Source organism: Mastigoproctus giganteus, chromosome 8, assembly GCF_048544385.1.
Source record: "Mastigoproctus giganteus isolate SK-2022 chromosome 8, ASM4854438v1, whole genome shotgun sequence".
NCBI lineage: Eukaryota > Metazoa > Arthropoda > Arachnida > Uropygi > Thelyphonidae > Mastigoproctus > Mastigoproctus giganteus.
Genome location: NC_143582.1, coordinates 218,911,090 through 218,934,909, shown reverse-complemented (window position 1 = coordinate 218,934,909; position 23,820 = coordinate 218,911,090). Strand labels below are relative to the sequence as shown.

The 23,820-nt window shown below is 35.9% G+C and overlaps 1 protein-coding gene across 2 annotated transcripts in view; it reads right to left on the bottom strand.

The window, feature by feature from the left end:
* Window positions 1-4,338: 4,338 nt before the first annotated feature.
* Window positions 4,339-23,820, bottom strand: part of Tasp1 (Taspase 1) — a 57,144-nt gene continuing 37,662 nt past the window's right edge. For both annotated transcript variants that reach the window (XM_090380113.1, XM_090380114.1), the window contains 6 exons: window positions 14,206-14,361; window positions 13,176-13,254; window positions 11,616-11,729; window positions 9,688-9,765; window positions 8,760-8,833; window positions 4,339-4,429 (listed from right to left, as the gene is read on the bottom strand). In XM_090380113.1, coding sequence (XP_090236239.1) covers window positions 4,340-4,429; window positions 8,760-8,833; window positions 9,688-9,765; window positions 11,616-11,729; window positions 13,176-13,254; window positions 14,206-14,361 — 591 coding nt within the window. In that variant the 3' untranslated portion in view covers window position 4,339. The remainder of the gene's footprint in view (window positions 4,430-8,759; window positions 8,834-9,687; window positions 9,766-11,615; window positions 11,730-13,175; window positions 13,255-14,205; window positions 14,362-23,820) is intronic.

Below are 23,820 nucleotides of genomic sequence, written 5' to 3'. Positions count from 1 at the left end.
TATTGTAATTTTTACTCTGGTTTATAATGATCAAGCCATATTTCATCCATAACATATTTGGCCAGAAAATTTTTCTGGATTTGCTTGATAACAAGTAAAAAGTTGCTCTGAAGTTTTGAATTGAAAATGTTTCTGATTATGTGTCAAAAGGAGGAGGAACCAATAATGTAGAAGCCTTTGTTATACTTAATTCATTTGACAGAATATTTTCACCCATCACGAACTTTTTTTTCTGGAATGGTTGCTGTTGATGGGTGTTTCTTGGACTGCTCATCTTCAATACTGGTTCTGCCATGTATGATGAGACAGATTTTCCTAATGTATTTATCATGTTTTTGTGAATATCCTTGCTTGATAACCCCTTTTTGTAAAGATATTTTACTATGGGTCAATGTTCAATTTTTTTCCATTTATGGAGGCTTGCACTTCAGTGACTTAAAAAAAAAGTTTTGTAAGTTATGAACTATAATTCTGAATGCGTTCATATAAAGGCTAAAGTTATTGAAAAAAAAATATACATACATCAAAAATAAAATTGCATCTCCTTCCTGTGAGAAGCTAGAAACTTATATCAGACACCCTAGATTAAAATGTATATAAAATAAAATGTTGTTTTTGAAGGCTTGCTTGTTTTATGATTTGTAAGATTTGTTGGCAGACTACTAATTTATCGGCGCCTCCGTAGCACACGCTTCTTGATTAGACTGGGGTTCGAGCCCGTACCCACCAAATACGGAGGATGCGGAAAGGTCAGGGAATGACCACTGCATATCCTTGGAGCAATATGGCCTTAGTTTCTAATGCTCCTAAAAACCAAATAACAACTACTAGTTTACCCAAAATGTTCATCAGATCACTAAAGTCACTCGTACAAGATGGCATTTACCTCTATTAATAGTCTTAAGCAAGGTTATGTTATCAGCATCTCCTGCCTTGCTCTGTCTAAGCAACAACAGATTATATCTTAAATGATTATAGTGATGTGAATCACATTTGCTTCTTTTAATTTTTGTATATTAACCTTTAGTGAAGGAATCTAGTGATAGTAATGAAAATGGTAGTGCGGGGAAGTGATCTCAAATTTTCTTTATTTTTAAAAAAAGTTCAGTTTAGTTTTTGAATTCTGCATTGCATTATAGCAATGCTTGTCTTAATGGAGTACAATACTTATTGAATGCAATGTCTTTTTTTTTTTTTTTTACACTTTTACAAAACTTTAATTCTGCTAAAAAAAAAAAAAAAATCCAAGCTCATGAAATTCAGTATTACAGGTGGATATTTTTGCTTATATATTATGAGGACAAGCTGAAAAGTAATGCCTCTTAGCTCCTAACTTAAGCACTAGGTAGTGCAGAAAATTCCAATTAGGTTTTCCATGTAGCCAGTGATGTCTAGTGAATACATATGAAGTAATGTTTTTGTGTGGTTGTTCATTTAGAAGTCACACTGTTTTAAATAGAAGAAATTTTGAACATGTCTCAAACATGCAGTTGAGTTTGTCAAAATTCACCAATGATTACTAGCAATGTATGTGGATAAAACTGATCAATAAGAATCAAATAAAACTGATCAGTAAGAATTAAAGCTGTTGACTTAGTATTGTTGCCTGATGAAGCAACTACCTTGTTTGTAGTAATTACTGGATCAAACAACTACCAGATATTGCTGCAACTTTAGAGATTTCTAAAGAATGTGTAGAAAATGTTCTAAGCTAGGGTATAAAAAAATTTGCCAAATGAGTCCTTGGGAAGTTTTGTGGAATGAAAAGCCAATAAGTGAAATTAGAACAGAAAAGGATGCATTTTTAAATGTTGTTTGGAGATGAATCCTGGATTCATTACTGTGATTTATAAATGGACAATTCAAAGAATTTCACAAAATATCCATTGCAAAAAGAAATCAAGCCTCAAATTGAAGTTGATTATTCTCTCAGACTCTGCGGGTGTTATGAACACAGACACTTTGGAAAAAGGGACCACAATATTTTCGGTGAAACACTTGACAAGTTAAAAAAAAAAAAATAAAAAAATAAATTTTTTTTTTCTGGGATTTGAAGTTGTTCCATCTTCCTTATAGTCCAGATTTGGTCCAAAGTGTAAAGAACATCTTCGAGGCAATGGATATGACTTATGCAGTTGTGAAAGTATGACTTACCATACGGTGTAAGGGAGCTCCAGGTTAAAAAAAACCTATACATTTATATAAAAAAATAAACATAATATAGGTTATAAAAAAAAAACAAACAAACCTAAAACTTCACATAGGTCAGCTTTCCTGAAATCCAAGTATGTGATATCAAAATTATTTTTTGCATGAAGAATTCTTGATCCGCAACTAAAGGACAAAAGACGAAGGGGGAGATCAAGAATGAGGTGGAAGGACATGATAAAGACCAATGCCATTAAGCTAGGAGGAAACTGGAGCAAAATCAATGAAGCAGATAAGTTCACGGATAGGGCATGGTGGCAGAGCTTCCTACGTCGACCCGTGGAACAGCAGAATGATGATAGATGATGAAATTATAATTTTTTTCTTGGACTAAGAAGAAATAAATTTTGAATATGTTCAATTGTTCCATTCAAGTAGCCCAGGATTCGACTTCATCTTTACAGATGCATCTGGTGTGAGCAAATTTTTTATACCACTTACAAATGGATTTGAATTACCAATGTGGTAATTAAGTACAGAGAATGCCTTCTGGGTTACTATGCCATTTTCAAGAAAGCAGTTATTTTCAATAGTTGAAACAGAACTTTTGGGTTTTTTCTTCATTAGTATACTTGCTTTTTTGCAGTAACTGTTTAAAATTAGGAGATCCCCTTGCGTACAAATCCCTATTAACTGGACAGGACAAAGGAGTAAACAGCATAACTGGTGGTTCTTTAGAATTGTAACTGGTTTTAAAGAGAGATCACACTATTGGCTTTCTGTGTGCATGTATTATATAGAGGTGTCTGATTAGTTGGTTCTGTTGCAGGGATGGAGACATAAGGATAGATTGTTAAAATGCATATGTTCTTTTCATTGGCTGCATTTACAGCCACAGAGAATACAAGAAGCATATTTAATTCAGTCACATCTCCACCTTTGAATTAAAGACAAACAGAAGCTATATATATACACAGGTGAAACAAGATTCATCAATATATTCAAAACAGGAAATCACAATTAGGGTTATGTTAACCGAAAAATACATTATTGTAAATAATTCTATATTTGTGGCAAGTAATATATACAAGATCTGTAACAATTAAATACCTCTTTCATTTACAATCCCCCCCACCCAAACACAGTAAAACCTATAAATCTGGTACCTTTGAAAATTATGTTAAAAAAAAGTTAAGGTTTTACTGTAAATTATGCAAAGCCACTGGAATGTTGTTACAGCTTTCCAAATTAGCATATTTCCCAGTGTTAAACAAAACCAGTGTAGAATGTGATACTGGAAATTTTTTTGCAACTTTATTGCATATACATTACTTAATCATGAATTTATAAATTATAATGTATCATTCGCCATGGGAAACTTTCATGTGCACCACATTCTAAGCCTCATCCTGTTCACTTTAAAATTTGTGACATACAGTTTGAAGGAAAGTATCCATTGTCTATGATCAGGAATAACCAATGAGAGATATACATCACAGAACTTGGTCACCAGCAAATTACTCAATCATACCACAGTATGTGTTTATTGATATTGGGAAGCACCCTACTTCAGAAAACCATGGAAAAGTTTCCTGTGGTCATAATATAATTTACAACTTCCACTATGATAAAATCCTAATATAGTGACCTGTACATTAATTACATACTGGAGCCTCATGGCTTCTACTGATATACACTGTAGTGGTTATAAGAGTCTGGACATACCATTATTGTGAAATAGTTCTGCATCACTGTTTTTTTTTTTTTTTTTTTACTGCTTGGCAAACTTAACAAATTATTATATCAGCAACATTCTCTGTTCTGTTGGAATATTACACAAATTTAGGTTTCAAATATCCCATAAAGGTATATGGTCCAACATTGTTGAATTTCACTGTATAAGGTCTAGAGCAGTGGTTCCCAATATTTTGTCATTCAAGTCACACTTTAAGTTAAAAGATGAATATTAACGGCACACCAAAATAATGATCCATCAAACTTAATGGAATATTTTCTGATCTCAAGGTATACTTGAAAAGTGGTTCCCAACCAGTGTGCCTCGGCACATCGGTGGGAACCACTGGTCTAGAGAAATTTTTAAAAATAAGGTCATAATAGTTTAAAAGTTGTTTAAAATATAGCATGTATAATTTGAAATGAAAATATACTATGAAATAAAGACAACTGAGATTTAAGATGTCTTCTTTAATTTCACTTTTCTTCCTTCCACTACAACAGTCTGACCTGGCTGTATGCCATAAGGAAGTTGAGAGAAAGCTATCTGGAAAGGGAAGTTTGAGATATAAATACACAAAATGTTATTTAAATATGCACAAAAGTTTTGAATACATGTTTTAAAATATGCTAGCTAAATGGTACTATTTAAAATTTCCAAATACTATTATGTACATTAAAAAAAAAATAAATAATAAAAAATTATGGATTAAAAGTAACTAAGTTTGTATTAATAATTAAACAAGGTAAAATACTTGATTCTATGTTAATTTTTGGTTCAACCCTTTTGTGTAATGTTTGTATAGAACAGAAATGTGTTTATGCACATTTTAATTTCTTCTTAGATTGTTTTAATTGACTACAGAGCATTTAATTAGTACTTACATGTGCAAATATTAATAAGAAAATAGTGCAAGACTGTTACATTATCAAAAATAAACAGTAAAAAACTTCTCACCAAGTAGAATTTCAGAAAATCTTTTTATAAAGAACTCCCATTCCCAAAAAACAGTTGTAAAATTTTAGACCCTGTAATTTTCCTGTGTGGAGGTTTTATTTTATTTTCAATCTATTGTTAAATAAAAGTTTTAAAGCACAAAGAAGTTCTAGAATTATTACAGATGGGGAGACACCTTAGCTGATATATCAGATCCTCACCAGTACCTACTTGTGTTTAATCTATGAATAAGTTATACACAACTGTCCAAAATGTATCCACATGCATATTAGTTTCACCTCGATTTTATTGACATTCAACCCCCCCCCCTCGGGTGCTACGGAATTACCCCCACCACAAGTAGGCTTTCTGCTAATGAAGATAGACTGCAACAGGTGCCCGCAATTCCAACTTTGGTACATTCATGTCTAATGAACCATTCTCAAACAGTACTTGGTGGTGTGGCATGGGACATTATCCTGTTGAAAGAAATGTGGGTTTGTATCAAAGAACTGCCACATTTTAGGGAGGATGGAATTGCCCACAATGTTATCAGCATACACAATTCCCCACACCAACACCAAAGGTCATACCACAACTCCACTTCCTCCAAATTTCAATCTTGGCAAATACATTTCAGCAGAAGTTGTTCTTCAGGCAGCCTCCACACAAACCCACTGTTCAGAATAGGGTGTAGCAAGGTTTGTATTTTCAACAGATTTCAACTGCTCTATGGACAAATTATGGATTTCATTGCAACATGCAAAGTGAGGCTACAATCACAGATGTTTAGCTTATTTATGCAGCACTGCTCTTTCATGAAAATTGAGGCTGGAGAGCTCTGGACATAGTAGTGTGCTTGTACAGACCCCAAACACTGTCAACGCATTAAACTGCTGGTTGTGTTTTGCAGGGTATGATAAGAGTTTTGTACACTTTCAGTACTTTCAATAGATGATTGAATTTTTGCTTCAAAACTCATTCCTTTTGACATGTGCTATTTAAAATTTTTCTCACATTTAGGTTTTTGAAGTTCATACTGATATCAAACTTGACTTTCAAAAGTTTTAAGCGAGAATAAAATATAAAAATAAACCTTAGAAACAGCATTGCTCAACTTTATGGTTCCCTAAAGGAATATCAGTTCATCATACATCCATGTATATACTATTTATAGGTGGGGCCACATTCAAATAGTTGATAGATGCTATTCTGAAATGATTATTTTACATATAATTTTATTTGCAAATAAGCTGTTTGTATTCAGAGGGGACATACACAACATTAATATAAATAATCACAAAATCAACATAGTATAAGTAAAAAAAAAAAAAAAAAGAAATCATAAAATATATTATATTACTGCCTGCAATAATATAATATAATTTGCTTTAACCAGCGGGTAGTTGATTGCTGGAACAAACTTCCATCTGTCGTGGAAGTTGATAGCTTAAATTCAAGGCAGAACAAGACAAACATTTTGAATAAATGGATGGGTGAAATGGAAAAGTTTTTTTTGGCTGATGCTGTATAAGCTTGCTTTCTTGCATCATATGCTAATGCAATCTGAAACTTTATGAAATTTAGTACAGCTAGAGTTCTGAGACTTGTGTCTTGGTGCACCAGGAGCTCCCCAGCTTGTGTGGGTCTGGATATTCAGAGTATCTATGGTTAGTACTTGCAATACAGTCAATGACAGTGCTTTTGGTGACAGACAAAATCAACTAGGGAAATCTACATTGGAAACAATTTGAATGAAGTGATCTGCTTAGAGAGGCTAGCCCATCCTGTGCAACAATTTTCAGGCAGTAAAACTCAAGAACTGCTTTCAAAAATTGTACTTTAGATGGCATAAATATGTAACAGTTAAAGGAGAATATTTTGAGGGAGGTTGTGTGCAGTATAGATAGTTTTTCTTTTTTTCAATAAAGAGATTTTTGATGATGTCTCAGAACTTTTTACTGTACCACACACAGACACACACGCTTAGTTACGAGGAATCATAGTCATCCATGAAATATTATGTATTTGGTGAGGGGGGGGGGGAAGAAGAGGCTAATGTGCTGGTATTTGCATTTCACCTTTTACTTGTCAGAGAGAATGCAGGTACAGTCCTCCAATTTGTAGAAGGGAAGAAATTTATTGGGTGATATCTATTTAGTTATGAATAACAGCAAATTGTTTAATGTAATGTCTTAAGTAATAAAAACAACAGCTCTGCTAAATAAAATGTGATAACATATAAAAATGTCATAAGTGTGCAAAATTTATTATGTGACAGTTTGGTAATACAGAAATTAATGAAATGTTCGCTATAACAAAAACATTTTCTAGATCCTGGCTAACTTTTCTTATTCTTAGTGCTATGTCAGTCTTGTTAGAATGAAATAGTTTTGGCAAAAAAATTCAGTACAACAAATTATTTTTTGGAGTCCACCTATGCTTAATTTACTGTTTATATGAAAGAATTCTCCCTCACCCAATAAAATTATAGACAACACTGTGTAGTCCAAGTTGTAAATATGGTTATGGGAGCATTAGCTTAAATTGCAATATGAAAAATCTAAAAAACATGGCAAAAGAATTTAGTATTACATCCTCCACATTTCTGAATGAATTATATGCTTCCCACCTACCAGTATGTAACCAGTACAGAGCTTCAGCATTTCATAAAAAAAAAATAATAATAAATAAATAATTAAAAATGATATGTGATTATGAATTTTATTATCTGTAGTTACTTTTTCTTCCCTTTATTTTGTAGAGTAAATTTTTAAAAATTGCTCAAACTATAGAAAACATATGAAAAGCAAATTGAGGGAGTAATGAAACAGTACTCATTTTTCCATGATTTCAATTTCTTCTGCTTGCATGTAAGTAACTCACTCAATTGGCAAAAAAACATCAGAAGTTTTAATCAAATTCAACAAATATATTTTGACTACTAAAGTTGAATTCCCACATTAATGAGGGAATAAAAAAGTTTTGGCATTAAAAGTGAAAACTGACGTACTGTGTTTCTGAATGAATGTGACATGTCTTGTAAATACAATGTATGTCTGTAATAATACTCTGAAACAAAATATTTTTATGTATTATATGTATTTCATCATTTTTGTTTATTATTGATTTTAAAGTATATATTTAAACTATGTCATATCTCATATTGTGGAGTTATACTTTATAACTGTTTTGCCATCATTACATCACTTGGTTACCTACCCACCCACCGAAGAAGGGCCAAATAGTCTTGAAACGGTGCCATCTGGGTAGTGGTATCCTCTGAGAATAAGTAACAATAGTTTTCTCCTTTAGGTGAAGCGTTACTTATTCGAAGTAGTGCAATGTCGTGGCAACTCATCGTGAAGGTATTCACAATATGAGATGACTTAATCGATGCCGCTTTTGCAAATAATTTGCTAATCTAGAATTGGCTGTGTACTAATGTGATGCATTTGCACTAACTTGTACATAGTCCAACTCTCTCGCATAAGCCCTAATGCATTATAGTATATATTTAAGTAAAATAAAGCATAAATTACTACTTCTACATACTATATTATTAAACTGCATCATAGCATAGCAGAATTTATTTGAACAAATAATGATTCTTTTGAAATAATTTTCAGCTATATTCATTAGAAGAAAATTTTGATACTACAAAATGATCTGTGCATCCCTGTGAAGTTTGTTGCCACAGGATTTTACTGTATATTTTCACATTTTATTGAACATTAGATAAACTGTTCGATGTAGTATTCTGTAACTCATAAGATAATCTAGTCTGTAATGATTTGTTAGACAAGTCAAAAATTTAAACAGATGAAAAAAAATCTAACTTTTACATTCACCTAATTTAAAATCATAATTGGAACTCTCTCTTACATGTTTTGCATAGCGATTATACTAATCATCCTTACTACTATAAGATAAAACTTACTTTTGGTTTTCTATCACTGCAAGACATGTATCCTAAACACATTGTGGCAGTAGTATGAGCCCACAATACCTCACCTATTGAAATAAGATGATTACTATTAAAAATCTATTCAGAACCATAATGCAATGAAAATTGAAGTCCATATCCAGAAAAATATCTGAGGAATGGTTAGTTGAAGGTTACACTATTTATGTTTGGTCATCACAACTATATAAGTTGCATGCAATGGCAGGCTGGGTTATTGGGAGATTTTCTGGTGGGCTAGCCTACATATTCCAAAGTGAGGCCAGTATTATTAAACCCAGTGTTTTATACCAAAATAAGTGTCTTCACTGTCATTGGCAAATGCCCCACCTGTCTCTCTCAGTGAATCCATTTTGTTTTCTACCACACTGGTAGAAATCAGAGTGGACGTGTATAAGTGGGGAAAAAAAGTGGATTTTTCATTCCATTTGATTTTGTTTCCTTATACATCCACTTTATCTATGACAGTGTGGCAGAAAACAAACAATTTCTTCGTGATGCCCAAATTTTTTTTATTAAAAAATTAATTTAATTTGAATTTATTTAGTTTATTATTTATGATTTTAATGATAATAAATAATAAACATTGGTAATAATGTACTTTTGAATAAGGCTGGTTATGTGCCAAAACATAAAGGGGAGGAGAGAGAGACTGACTCCTCTTCCAAACTGATTTCTCCTGTCATTTTGCTATGCTTTATTAACAATTCACAAATGCTGCACGGGGTTAGCAAGTAATGAATACTGCTAGTGATAGCTCAGCTAATTTTTTTATTATGCTGGTTCATTTTCCACTATTATGGAGTAGCGGTGGCCATATTCCAATAGCAACTGAAGGTATAAATGAAAATATGAAAGGAAAAGCATATTTAGTTTTAGAGCATTAATAGCATTTGTTACTTACATGAATTTATACTGGGAAAACAGACCAATAATAGAGCTCCTGCTAGCTTCTCTTTTACACATGCCAAAAATGGAGATTCTGCAAGTTAAGATAAAACTGTATAAGTGTATCATGTAAGGATATATATTCTATACTGAGAGAGAGGGGGGGGATACAGCACTTAAAAAAATTTCTAAATACCATAGGCAAAGAGATAAAACATTAAAAAGTTGATAACAGCTTACTTTCATAAATTTATTTTTCACAGGCCAAAAATAAACCCAACATATTACAAATTTAGCATTGTAATCCACACTAAAGTTACTTTTCCCCATAATTGCTCTGTACATTGTGACATCTATCCCACCAATACACTGGTTTGCTGATGCCACCTTTTAAGAACTATCTGCCTTAAACTTTGACTAGAATTGATGGCAAATAATGTTTACCAGTGGTAAACAGGTGGTAGTCACTTAGGGCCAGATGAGGACTGTATGAAGCTAAACTTCCCAATGAAACGTTTGTAGGCAGTTTGCTGCTGAGATACATTTGGGTGAGCATTTTCATGAAGCAAGATGATGCCATCTGAGAGGAGGCACGTATTTGTTTTTGACTTATTTCAATTTTGAAAGTGTTGCACAACAAGAATCCAAGTTGATGGTGTTTTCTTTAGTTACTGTGATGGTACCTAGTCCAGGTTTATCTTCTAAGTCTCCACTTTGCAGTGAATGTCTCTGTTGCTTGTATCTTCCATCGTATGTTTTGTTGAGGTTGATTATCAAAGGTTTGCCTTGCCCACTCGACAAAGGTTTATCTCTTAATTTTAAACTCTTTATTCATCTTGTTTTTCTCTGGGATTGTTGCATTTTTTGTGCATCATTATTTTATATGATCATACTGCAACAGAACTTGAGGTCATTTTTACCTAATCAGTTGTGTCTTTTATTAGAGATATATGAGCAAAGTAGCAAAGCTTTTCTACAAATAAAAAACAGCCTGATAGTGTTTCATTTCTAGAAAAGCTTTGCTACAGTTCTAAGTAAAAAATGAAAGATAACAGATAATTACCAATTATTAAATACTAATTATTAAATTACTGTATTTATTCAGCATAGTATAAGTTTGTAATTGTTTGTGCATAAATGAAGGGAAGCTATGACACACAGCTCTGATTAAGCATCAATATAATGTAGCTATTAAGTGTTTATAAGTTCTGTATATTTTTTTCCCATCATTACTTCCTCTATAACAATGCAGTGAGTTTGCTACTTGCTTGGAGAGGCCTGCACTCAAATCCTTTTGGGCTTTTGAACCCAGACCTCTCCAAGTAAAATTATTTAAGAATTATGCCAGGGTTAAAATCCCTTTGGGATTTGAATCCTGGCATAATAATTTGAACCCAGGCCTTTAAGAATCATGCCAATGTATTATTTGAACACTGGGATAATTCTTAAAGGCTTCTTCAACTGGGGTTGTAGTTAGATGATTTCAAGTGGAAGGTTGCCCTGTGTTATTCTAGTTTTTCAGAGCATGCACAGTGGCCCATTGGATACTTGTACAGCAAAGCACATGATAAAAAAAAAAAAAAAAAAAAAAAAAACCATAGCTAGTAGTACCATGCGAACCAGTGCACTATGGCAGCTATAGTAGGTGAAACATCATGAAACTGCTAAAACAACCAATAACATTTACATTTGGCTTGCCCATTCCTTTAATTTCACTTTTTATTATGAATAAACTGTTTCAAAAGCCTTTCATTCACTAAGTTTCTTTAAATGGGCAATTTTCATAAAAAAACAAAAATTCTTAAATCAAAAATAATTTTTATAATTTCTCAAAAGCTAATAAAAAACATTGCATGATGAATTTGTTGATCATGCTGCCTGAAACAAACTAGCTGAATTAGAGAGACATAAGAAAAAAAAATTCATATTCAGAAAGATACTCACTTAAAAATTTACTTTGAAATGCTTCCATAACTGCTGACACACTGTCATCACAGGAAAGTAAACTGCTAGCACATTCTTTAGCAAACATGGTTTTGATAAGATATTCTCCACCTCCTACAATGATATGTTCTAAATAAATAAGAGCACCTGACAAGTTAGGAAAGTATGCTGACAGTGTAGTTCTAAACAGGTATGTTTTATATTACTATTCATACATAGAGTCACCTCCTTGTTTTAGTTCACACAATGGTATAATTCATTAAAGTTACAAAGGTCATGAAATTCAGACAAAGTACAACATCCTGTGTGATACCATTCCTGTATCTCCAACCAGGAATGGTATTACACAGTCTTCTGGATTCATGAGTTTCAGCTCCACTGAAGTTATGTAGTCATATATTACTCACACTAGATATCCTATATTCCTGGCAGGGCAGCTTTGATTTTATAAAAGTTAGACATTTGCTATGTTTAAAAAATAATAAAATATGAGGGTTGTGCAAAGAAAGTAGTGGCAACAAAAATGCAAGCTTTATTTACAAGTATATGAGAATTCCATTCCCTCAAAGTAATCTCTGTCCTGTACAACTCTATCTCAAAGAGGCAGGTGTCTGACACCACCCTGTTTTTTTTTTTTTGAAGCATAGTGAGAAAGCAATCTACTTCTAACAGCACCTTGTGTTTTCTGAAAGTTCTGATCCCGAGTGGTTCCTTTGTCTCTCAGAATACAAGAACTCGTGTCTCAAGAATGGGGACTATAAAATGTACTGCTGCCACCAACACCAATGCAGTAATGCCTTCACAGTACCAGCCACATAACACCTTGCACCATTGTGTAGGATGTTGAAATAACTTTACTCACTCGGCCACAGTATGACAGGCCAGTAAATCCAGCTTGCACGCTTCCCCAAAACCATGGATATATTCTTTTTTGCATTTCCTCACCCTATGTAATTTTTATTCAAGAGTGCTGAATGTGCTTAGTAAACAGAGCTCAGGGCATCTTCAACAGGCACTTGCACTTGTCTGTACAGCAAAACAACTGTACAGACAAGTTCTACAAAACTATTGCTGCTATAAAACTACCCTATATCTTTTTATACATACTTATGGCATGTGATATCTGCTCATGTGCACGGCAGTGCTGCCAGTCCTTTTATAACAATCCCTGTAGATATAAAGTTTTAATTTTTAAAAACCCATTTTGAAATTCTGAGTTTGAAGAAATTGAAAGGTCAACTGAATAGTTACCTATGCGAAGAAGGAAGCACCTAATTAGTCTATTTTCTTATCTACTTTTTATATATCTTCTTTTTTATATCTTCCTTTATATATTTTTATTATTTTTGAATTATTTATTATTATTATTTTATTCTTTTGTTAAGGATCTGTAGTAAGTTTATTTTTTTTTATACTGTAATAATATCAGTTAGAAGCACTGGTAATATCAGCTGGATGAGCAGGTTCATGAGAATATTACTTTTAAAAAGAAATTGACAGTAAATGTCAAACAGTAAAACTGTTTGAATTACAATATTAAATTTTATCTTTTGTTCATACCAGAAGTGGATATAGCTACACATGGACTGTCTGGATGAAGAGAATTTTGTGCCCAGCAGCCACATCCATAGATAGCAGCCTAAATAAAAAACAAAAAAGAAATCTTTTAAATCAATTTATAAATTGTAGCAATAAAATAATTTTAGAAATCTATGGAACATTCACTTACACACACCACAATATGTGATACTTTTCTCATGCAGTTCAATATCAGATAGTGCTATTTAGAAGTAAAACATATAACAATAAAAGATAACAAATTTTTTTTTTTTTTTTTTTTTGCTAACCTAATTTTAATTTATTTGAGCACATATTTTGGTCAGAATATAAGTTCTTTTATAGTTCTTAATTATAAAGCAAATTTTAACTTCCACTCTTGTTAGTCAATCTACCCTTCATAACTTCTGATTAAATATTTCAGGAATATGAGAAAGGAAAAGAAGAATTAAAATTAATGGTAATAACAGCCATACAAAAAAAAAAAAAAAAAAAAAAAAAGTTGTTTCAGGTGATTATGGATTTATAGCAAATGGTGATTATGGATTTATAGCAGATAAATCCATAATCACCATTTAGGGGCACAAGATATTCCATTCTTCAGTTGCCCTTATCTACATCCTCCTACCTGGCTCATGCGGTGTAACGTGTATTTTCAGCCCTAAAGGCCAACCAGATACCCATATAGTTATATCCATTTCACTATTTCTAAAAGTATATTCTTTTCAGATACACAGTTAGGAAATTTATTCCAGCAGAGTTTGCATTATATATCTCTGTGTGAAGACAACAACTGTTATAACTGTGGAAATAAGTAAAAGCAGTGATTGTAGATGAATGTCCAATAGTGCCAATGCCGAAGTTACTATAATGTTTAGAAGGAGACTGGTAGAATTCATATCAGGACCTGTTTCAATACTATCAGTTTTCTTAAAAATTCACAATCTGCAATATATAATATATGACAGCAATGTGACAGACTTAATAAATTTAGTAATTTTTAATATAAAATATCTAACTTCAATCAACACACCTGTCCCACTCTTCCTGATGGTTTTAGAGCAACTCCTCCACTAGACACAGCACTAGCTACATTACCATAATTATCTACGCACACAGCTCCAACTGTATCCAACCTCACTTCTTCCATGCTCCTATTATTGCAGTTTTTTTCTATGACATCTGGAGTCTAGAGAAAAAATAAATAGAAAATAAAATTAATTTAATTTGAAAATTATAATAAAGAAGAAAATGCATTTTACTTCCATTACTGAGAATGAGTAACTATTTTGCACAAGACTTTGACTACGTGAAAGTTTCTTTTTAGTTGTAAAATTAAAATAATTAACAAAAATTGGGACTAGTAAACATTTATAGTTATGAAAATATTTAGGAGTTTGTTGAAAGATTAGAATATAAAAATGATATACCACTATTAGAAAAAGATCTTTGCATTGGGAATAAGCATAGTAAAAAAATAAACTAAATAAATAAGAACTTAATTAAAACTATAAAAATAAAATAACGAATTGGCTCATGGATACTTGAACAAACAAAACGCAAGATAAAAAAAAAATTTTTTTTTTTTTATAAAAAAAAATTACAGAAATGGCCAAATTTATATTTGGCTTACCCATTTCTGTAATTTTCACTTTTTCTTATGAATAAACTGTTTCAAAAGCCTTTGGTTTATTAAAAGTTTCTTTAAATGAGCAACTTTAATAACAAAGTCTTAAGTTTCATAAAATTTCTTCAAGAAAAACATAGCAAAAAATAAAAATGATAAACACAAAACATCAAAAATAACATAAACATAGAATAAATTCTATGTTTATTTCTATGCAAAAAAAAAAAAAAAAAAAAACCATCTGGTAACTGTCAGAGATGTTTACTTGTTTATCAACTATTGGAGGAACAGCATAACAAACCATCACTATATATCTGTGAACGGAACTGTGAAAATTAGTATAAAAGCACTGAAAAATAGTAGCTGTCATGCAGCTGATATGCCTATTCACCAGATAGCAAAAATAGTGGGACACCCAAAATTATACCAAACCCAAACTATCCCAAGCCAGGGAGATTATCATCAGTGCCTCTGCAGAAGATGTCAGCAGATGAAACAGACAGTGAGAGGAAATCACAAAGGAAGCTTAATGGGCTTACTTGAGAGACAGATGCCATTATTGGAATAAGTTCAGGACCAACAATCATCAGAAACACTTCGCAGAATGGGTTAACATGGTTATGTGACTGTTCATAAGCTGAAGCTGTCTCCCAACAATGCATATCACTGCCTCCTGGCGCAGAGAATGCAAGCACTGGATGTCAACAGCAGTGATAGAAACTGAACTTCGGTGTGGCATTTACCCAATGAATGGATTCATCCAAACTGTATTGCATTAAAAGAAGTTCAATGGTAATAGTGTGATGGATGGACCTGTTTTATAGTGATAAGAAGTGAACTTAGACCACTTCTGATCATTGACGAAACCATGAATGCAGCAGTCTATTGTGACATTCTAAATAATTCTGCATTGTTTAGAATGTCACAGTTGACATTCTGCATATTGCAGCAATTCTTTGGAGAGAAGTAGTATTTGCATAAGTATAACCTATGTCACAGGCGCCTCCGTAGCCAGGTGGGAAGGAGCAGCAGTGCATAGCACACGCTTCTTGATTAGACCGGGGTTTGAGCCCGTCACCACCAAATACGGAGGATGCGGAAAGGTCAGGGAATGACCACTGCATAACCCGGAGCAATATGGCCTTAGTTGCTAATGCTCCTAAAAACCAAACAACAACAACAACAACCTGTGTCACAAAGCACATTTAGGACAACAGCAGTTTGAGAAGAATAATATGGTGAATCTGCCATTTCCAGCACAGGACCCAGATCAGAATTCAAGAACACCTTTGGTAAATTTTGGAACAAACAGAGTCAAAACAAGGTGTCCCAGTTTTCAAGCACAGAACTAGTTGCAGCATTCTGGGAGGAGTGGAGCGAAATTCTAATCTCCATATATCAAAAAAAGTTAGAGAAAGTGATCCCCCAAAGGTTTAGTGATGTCATTAAAGGCTGTGTGGAATACTGATTATTAAAAATCACCCCCCCCCCTTTCAACCAGATGTTTTTTTATTTTTTTATTTAGTGTACAATTAAATGCTGGAAGATGGTGTACTTCACTGTGACTAGCCTATAAGGACAAAATGTTTATGAATATAAAAATATAAATTGTACACTTCAAACATGAATACTATTTACATTAAAATACAAGCATATAATTTAAAACCTTAGAATTACATGTGATAAAATTTAACTAAAACCAGGCATATGTGTTTGTGTTAAGCACCAAAGAAATGCAGGCTACAAGACATCAGACTATGCAGGTTGACGACAGTATATTGTATTGTTAATGTAACTGCATGTATTCTTCAGTCAGTTTGCCTGTTTGTTGGATGAAAACCTGGGTTTCTGGAAGATAAAACATGCAACTCCTGCCCGACACCAATTAACTGAGCCACATTAAAAAAATCCATAAAACTTCCTTGCATTTTTGATTAAATTGTTGGAAGTTGTTGATTACAACTAGTAATCAACATCTTCCTCAATTGTAAAACTACCGAGAAGAAATCTTTTAAGCACAGAACTTTATACTCACTGGCCAGGCATTTTGGGAAAGCACATGATCACCAATCAGTGCAATGAACAAGAATACGATAGTTGATGGCACGCTCCATAAATGATATTATAAAATGATGCATAATGATATAAGTGACGGCTTGCCCCTTTATCACTGACCATGTAGACATGTAAGTATTTCATGTAGGGAAGCATCTGGATGTCAGTTCAACTCTGCCTTGGTATGTTGTGATGAATACAGACACTCTGCTGTATTCATCACACCATACCAAGTGTTTCAAAAGTTGAATAAATCTGAATATAAAATGTTATTTATGATTGCAGCATATGCTGGAATATTTTTATGGTTGTACTTCACACACCTTATTTAATATTTTCAAACATAAAAAGCTGGAGTTGCTGGTGCTCTGAGAAAGACATTTTTTGTTTGTTTTCAAAAGAGAGAGAGAGAGAGAGAGAGATATAATCTTTATTACCCTTCACGGCCATAAAGCCAGGGGCTTACAGTTTCCCAAACTTCCCGGAAAATTGAACAATTATTTACAAAAAGGTAATTTTACAAAGAAAACATATTATAATACAAAGGAGAGAACTCCTTACGAGAGTTAAGTCTGATTGAGCTGACTTAACATCGAGATAAGAGCACCAGCTCAATCAGACAGGAACAGATGCAAGGTATACATCAGTCATTGCTGATTAGTCCTACTCGTCATAATTTTTTTCCGGTAAGTCCGGTCAGCAGCGAATTTGTTCAGGTCGGCGTCCAGTGCCTGGGTTTGCTTGAGCATCTGCTGAGGAAGGAACCTGTCCGAGAGATGGAGTCGTACTGAATGCGAGTAGAGCTCGGGATTGGCCCTAAGGGCAGCAGGGGGGGGATCCTCCAGCCACAGGTATCCCAGAATGAAGGTGTTGCCATTATGCCTGTTATCATCTTGACTGTTGCTAGGAGGCATTGGTCGTCGACTAAGGTGGGAAGCCGTGGAATTCCGAGAGAGTTGGCAAACTGCATGATACGAATCAGAGCTGGAAGGTTGTGCTTCCTGTTGGCCCACTTTAGGAGCCAGAATTCTGTGGCAAAGAGTGGTTTCTTTATTGACGGTGCCGCTGACGCCCAAATTTCAGCAGCATAGAGTAAAGGTGGAAAGATAACTGTTCTTATGTACCTCACGGTTATCTTTTTATCTGTGATATGAAGGAGATGTTGTTTTGCTATCCACCGGAGTCTTGAAGCACGTGTGAGGAGCATGTCCATGTGGGCGTTGAATCGAAGTTTTGGGTTGAATACAACGCCCAGATCACGATGGCTGGACACAATTGGGATGAGGGTGTTGCCGACCGAAGGCTGGAGAGAAGAAGAAGGAGTTTGCTTCAATGAATACACCATGAATTCGGACTTAGCAGGATTGATCTTGAGCCCAAACTGGCAGAGGTAAGATGTGACTGTGGTGAGAGTGTTGTTAATTTACACTTTTACCAGATCTAGGTCTTGACCAGGGATGATGGGAGTGAGTATCTTGATATCGTCCGCATAGCTCAGTAGACATCGAGAATGTGCAACCAGTGGGAAGATAATGGATGAAAACAGAAGGCCCGAAAGGACCCCTCCTTGTGGGACTCTGCGGTGATGGATCTAGTAAGGGTGCGATCTCCTGTATGAAGCTTTATAACTCTGTTATTCAGAAGAGAGGAGAGAAAGCATAATATGTTCCCTGTGATCTGGAAGTGGCATTCCAGGAGAGTGAGAAGTTGGTTTACTTGGACGGCATCAAATGCAGCCTCAATGTCTAAGTAAGTCACAACTAGTTCCTGCCTATTTTCCAATGCTGACAAGATAGTATTCGTGGTGGCTAGCAGATTGGTGATCGTTGATCTGTTTGGAAGGGAGTAGTGAATTTGGGCTGGATTACTGGGCAAGATCTGCTTAGTGAGGATGGGGAGTAAGGCCTTCTCCAGGAGCTTCAGCAGGCCGGAGGAGTTGGAGATGGATCGGAAGTGTTTAGGTTTCGATGGCGACTGAACTTTGGCTAAAGGTTTGATGAGATAGTTTTTCCACTGCTGTGGGAAAATTTTGTTCGAGAGTAACTGGTTGAAGATAATTAAAAGTGGCTGAATAATGTACGGACTTAGGAATTTGAGCATGAATTGGGGAACTCCATCATCACTGGTGGTTGACGAGGCAGGTAGAGAATTGATGGCTACGATCAGCTGTTGTTTTGTAATCTGAATGTTGTTCAACACTTCTTGCTGGATGGGCTCTGTTAGTAGAGCTAGATCTGAGTTTGGCATAGGATTACGGTTAAATCTTGTGACGAAATCGAGCCACAATTCAGGATCAAGTTATAAAGGAAAATGAGGGTTCACTTTCTTGTATGGAATTTTTCCTTTAGCCAGCTCACGGTTAACGTATAATTTGATTGCCTCAGATTTCAGGCGATTAAATTGAGCCCGTGCCCTTGAATAAACGATACGATCATTGACATTTTGCGACTGTTTCCATGTGCGATGGAGCTGTTGCTTCAGCTGGAAACTCATTTTGAGTTCAGAATTCCACCAAAGTCTTGTATATGGACTGATTGTGATCTTTTTAGAGGCAGCATATTTGGCAACCGTGTTGATCCAGTTTGTGAGAATGTTCACAGCTAGTTCTGGGTCACAAGTCTCTAAGGCCACCCAGGGAATGAGAGAGGCGGCTCTGATGCACTTATCTACGTCAAGTAAGTTGGGGCTAGTGATGTCAACCTTTGTTGTTGTCCTTCTGGCTTCTAATTTGGGGGCTGGCAGATATGCGGTCACATGTATCGGGACATGATCAGAGTCAAATGACGTTTCTGTAATGTAATCAAGGGTGCAAGGGAAAGAGGCTAGAACTAGATCTAAGAGGTTATTCCTCCTGGTTGGAGCTTCATTAATAAGTTGTAGGTCAGCACATCTCAAGTGTGCCAGAAGATCCTTTTTCAGATTAGATAGCTGAGGAGGTAAATTGAAATCACCACAAACTAAGTGAGAAGCTGTGGGATGCAGCTGATTGATTAACCAGTTGGAAACTTCAAGGATGATTTGCTGGGACGGCTTTGGGGGTATATCATGCAATTAGCATTAGCATTAGTAGAGACATTTGATGCAAGAAAGCAAGCTTATGCAGCATCAGCCAAAAAAAAAAAAAAAAAAAAAAGTAACATAAATAAATAAAAATAACCACTTCCACTTCACCCCTCTGTTCGTTCGAAATACCTGTCCAGCTGAGCCTTAAACTTATTTAGGCTATCAACTTCCACGACAAGGGATGGAAGTCTGTTCCACCCACCAACCACCCGCTGGCTAAAGGCAAATTTCCGCACATCTATCCTACATCTGTCTTTCCTCAATTTGAATTTATGCCCTCTCAGGTGATTTTTCTGAGCTAGAGGAAGAATCCCATCAGCATTGAGCATGCTCAAACCATGCAAGGCTTTGTACACCTCTATCAGATCACCCCGCTGGTGCCTAGTCTCCAGACACTGTAATTTGCAAAACTTAAGCCTTTCTTCGTAAGAGAACCCCTTTGTCCCATTCACCAATCTAGTTGCCCTTCTCTGTACTCGTTCCAGCAGCTCTACATCCTTCCTGAAATGAGGCCTCCAGGCCTGTATACAGTACTCTAGGTGTGGCCTGACCATTGCCTTATACAAGGGAATAATCACCTCCTTATCCCTGCTAGAAAAATTCCTATATATCATTGACAATACACCATGAGCTACTCTTGCAGCTCGTCTGCACTGCTCAGAGAACTTCATATCTGCCTGCACCACCACCCCCAGGTCCCTTTCATTCTCTACCACTGTCAGTGTAGTACCACAGAGTTGATACGTTGCTCTGGGGTTGCTGTTTCCCATATGTAGTACTTTACATTTGTCAATGTTAAACTTCATTTGCCACCTCGAAGCCCATCTGCTCAACCTTTCCAAATCCTGTTGCAGCAGCATAGTGTCAGTAGTGTCCTTGACAACCCTGCCAACCTTCGTATCGTCTGCAAACTTGGACATTAAGCCTGATATACCATCATCAATATCATTTATAAATACAGGAAACAATAAAGGCCCCAATACTGAACCCTGAGGGACTCCACTAATAACATTAGTCCACGATGAGCAGTGTCCATTGATTACCACTCTCTGTCTTCTCCCCCTCAACCACCCCTTTATCCATAGCAGCAACTTGCCTCCAATGCCACACTGCTCCAATTTGTGCAGCAGTCTTCCATGTGCAACAGTATCAAAAGCCTTTCTAAGATCCAAGTATATAATATCAAAGTTATTCCCTGCATCCAGTTCTTTTGTGACTGCATCATAGTATCCAATCAAATTGGTCAGGCAAGACTTCCCCTTAACAAAACCATGCTGTGTCCTAGCTATAACTGAAGTCTTGTCTAGATGATCCTGCAGTGCTTCTTTCACCAGTGCCTCCATTAATTTTCCGGGAACAGAAGTTAAACTCACAGGTCTATAATTACTTGTGTCAGCCTTTGATCCCCCTTTGTGAATTGGGGTCACATTTGCACATCTCCAGTCAATGGGTACCTCCCCTGAGTCCAAGGAAGCTCTCATAATTATGGCTAAGGGTTTGCTTACCTCCTTTGCTGCCTCCTTTAATATAACTGGATAGATCCCATCCACCCCAGGTGCCTTTCTTGTGTTTATCTTCAACAATTTCTCCTCCACTTTGCTCTCAGTTATTACAAGATTCTCTAGCTTACTGCTAGAGTTGAATACACCTCTGGCATTCCCCTCGCTGAATAACTCCTCATGTGTGAATGTCGATGCAAAATATTCATTTGGTTTGTTAGCTACCCGAGCAGGGTCATCAACAGTTGACCCATCGATCTCAAGTGGACCAATCTGATTCATCCCCTTCCTTCTAGAGTTTACATAAGTAAAGAACTCTTTGCTGTTTTTCTTCGCATCCCTTGCCAAGGATCTCTCGTAATCTGCCTTCGCCTGCCTAACCTCCTTTGTAACTTGGTTACAGATCAACTTGTATCTATCATAGGCGTCCGTGTCATGTGTTAATTTGTATGTATCCCATGCATTTTTCTTCTCTGCCATATGCCTCATTAGTTCATCTGACAACCATTTAGGCCTAAACCTTGAACAATATTTCTTAGTTGGTATGTAAAGCCTAGTAGCTTCCACGATAAGTTCTTTGAATGCTTCCCATTTTGAATTTGCTTTGAATTTTGAATATACAGCACACAGACGTCAAACGTCACGAAGTTGTATCCTAACGTAACGAGGATTGCTTCATAGTTAGGAGAGTTACTGGATTTATTATCCAATAGCTTGAAAGCAGATTTCTTGTAGAATATTGCGACGCTTCCACCCTTGCGTGCAATCCGAGATGTGAATACAACCCCATAATCAGCTGGGGCAGCTGCCGCTAGGAATTCTTCATCATCATTCAGCCAGGTTTCGGTGATGGCGAGCAGGTCAAAATGTCCGGGGAGCAGAATTTGCTCCATAGTATCAAGCTTGTTCCTAAGACTACGCACATTCTGATAAAAGATGGTGCAGGCAGGTACTCTGGGTACTTGGATACGGACGGGTGGTCTCTGACATGGCACTATTCGATTCAGCGGGGTGTGTCTAGGATTGACGAGCACAGGGATTGGCATATTGGTGTTCTGTGTCTGTGATTCTGGTTGCGGTAACAAGATCTGGGATTGCTATGAATCAGGGTACCATTGGTGGGAGTCCTTTCCATTACTTCTATATCGGTGCCTGAGATATGGCATAACAAGAGCTCCAGCAGGCCAGATTTCAGGATTGAAGAATGCTTCAAAATCTGCATCAGCTACATCGATCTTAAAGGAGGCATAGGTGAGATATTTCGTGGACAGCTTAGTGACTCTACCATTCATTTTGAATGCAGCAAGAAGGTTTTCCACATCATCAGCTGAGGTAGCAGGGGAGAGCCTACTAATGAAGACATTACGCATCCGCTTGTCCATCATTCGAGTGTTTGCAATTTGCATCTTGCTGAAGTGCAAATTGGTTCCAATAACTTTAAGATTGGGGCTCAGTTCCTTAAGAGTTGGATTATGGGTCAGTGTTTGTTCTTTTGTTCGTTGGCTTGCAATCATTGCATATGTTGTAGTGTCTCTATGGGTCTTTACATTAGATACAGTCGTAGTCCCTGTATAATGGTTACCTCTCACGTTGTTTGAGGTGGAGCCACAATTGCGATGTACTTCTGCAGCCAGAGCATTATCCGGTCTCGAGCGCGAGGACCCCATATGTGAGTTTTGTGATCGCAAAAAGGTGCAATTTGGCAGGTTTTGCTCCTGATGACTTCTTTGGATCTTCTGGGAGGCAATATTTCCAGAGTATCCATTGGCATCTGCTGTGATTTCAGGGCACACAACTTAAGACTCACATCTTGTAAGAATGGGGGATGGAGAGGAGTCATGTGATAATAAAGATGGGGTGGTTTGGGTAGGAGCTCTCGGTTTCGCATGAACGTGTCTGTCCGGAGGATGCTGCTCATGATGGTTAGTTTGAACAGCAAGATCACAAACAGAGTGCTTCAGGTCATCAAAGTTTTTTCCCAACACCTCCAATGTTTTGTGCATGCATTCATTTTGTTCTCGTAGTCGCTTGTTTTCAAGCAGTAAGTCTGTGAGGATATTATTAATTGGGGATAGCTTCTTACATAGAGTTGTCTCGATATTTGTGAGGAGCAAGACAAAGAGTGGACTGTGTTCGAGTGATGCTTGATTAACTATTGCGGAGATCTCTGTTGATAGGATGTTATCCTGTTGGGAACTACTTGATTTTTGCATGATGAGATTTTGTTCTGCCAGTAATGAGTCAGGGGTCAATTCCACATGTGAATCTGACGATCTCAGTTTTTCCGTGTCTACTTCAGGTGCGGGTTGGGTCCTGTGCTCAAGTGAATCCGAAATTTGGTTAACGTTGTTGTTAGAAGTTTCACCAGTTGTTCCTAGTGACTGCATATAATTTTCTCCCTTAC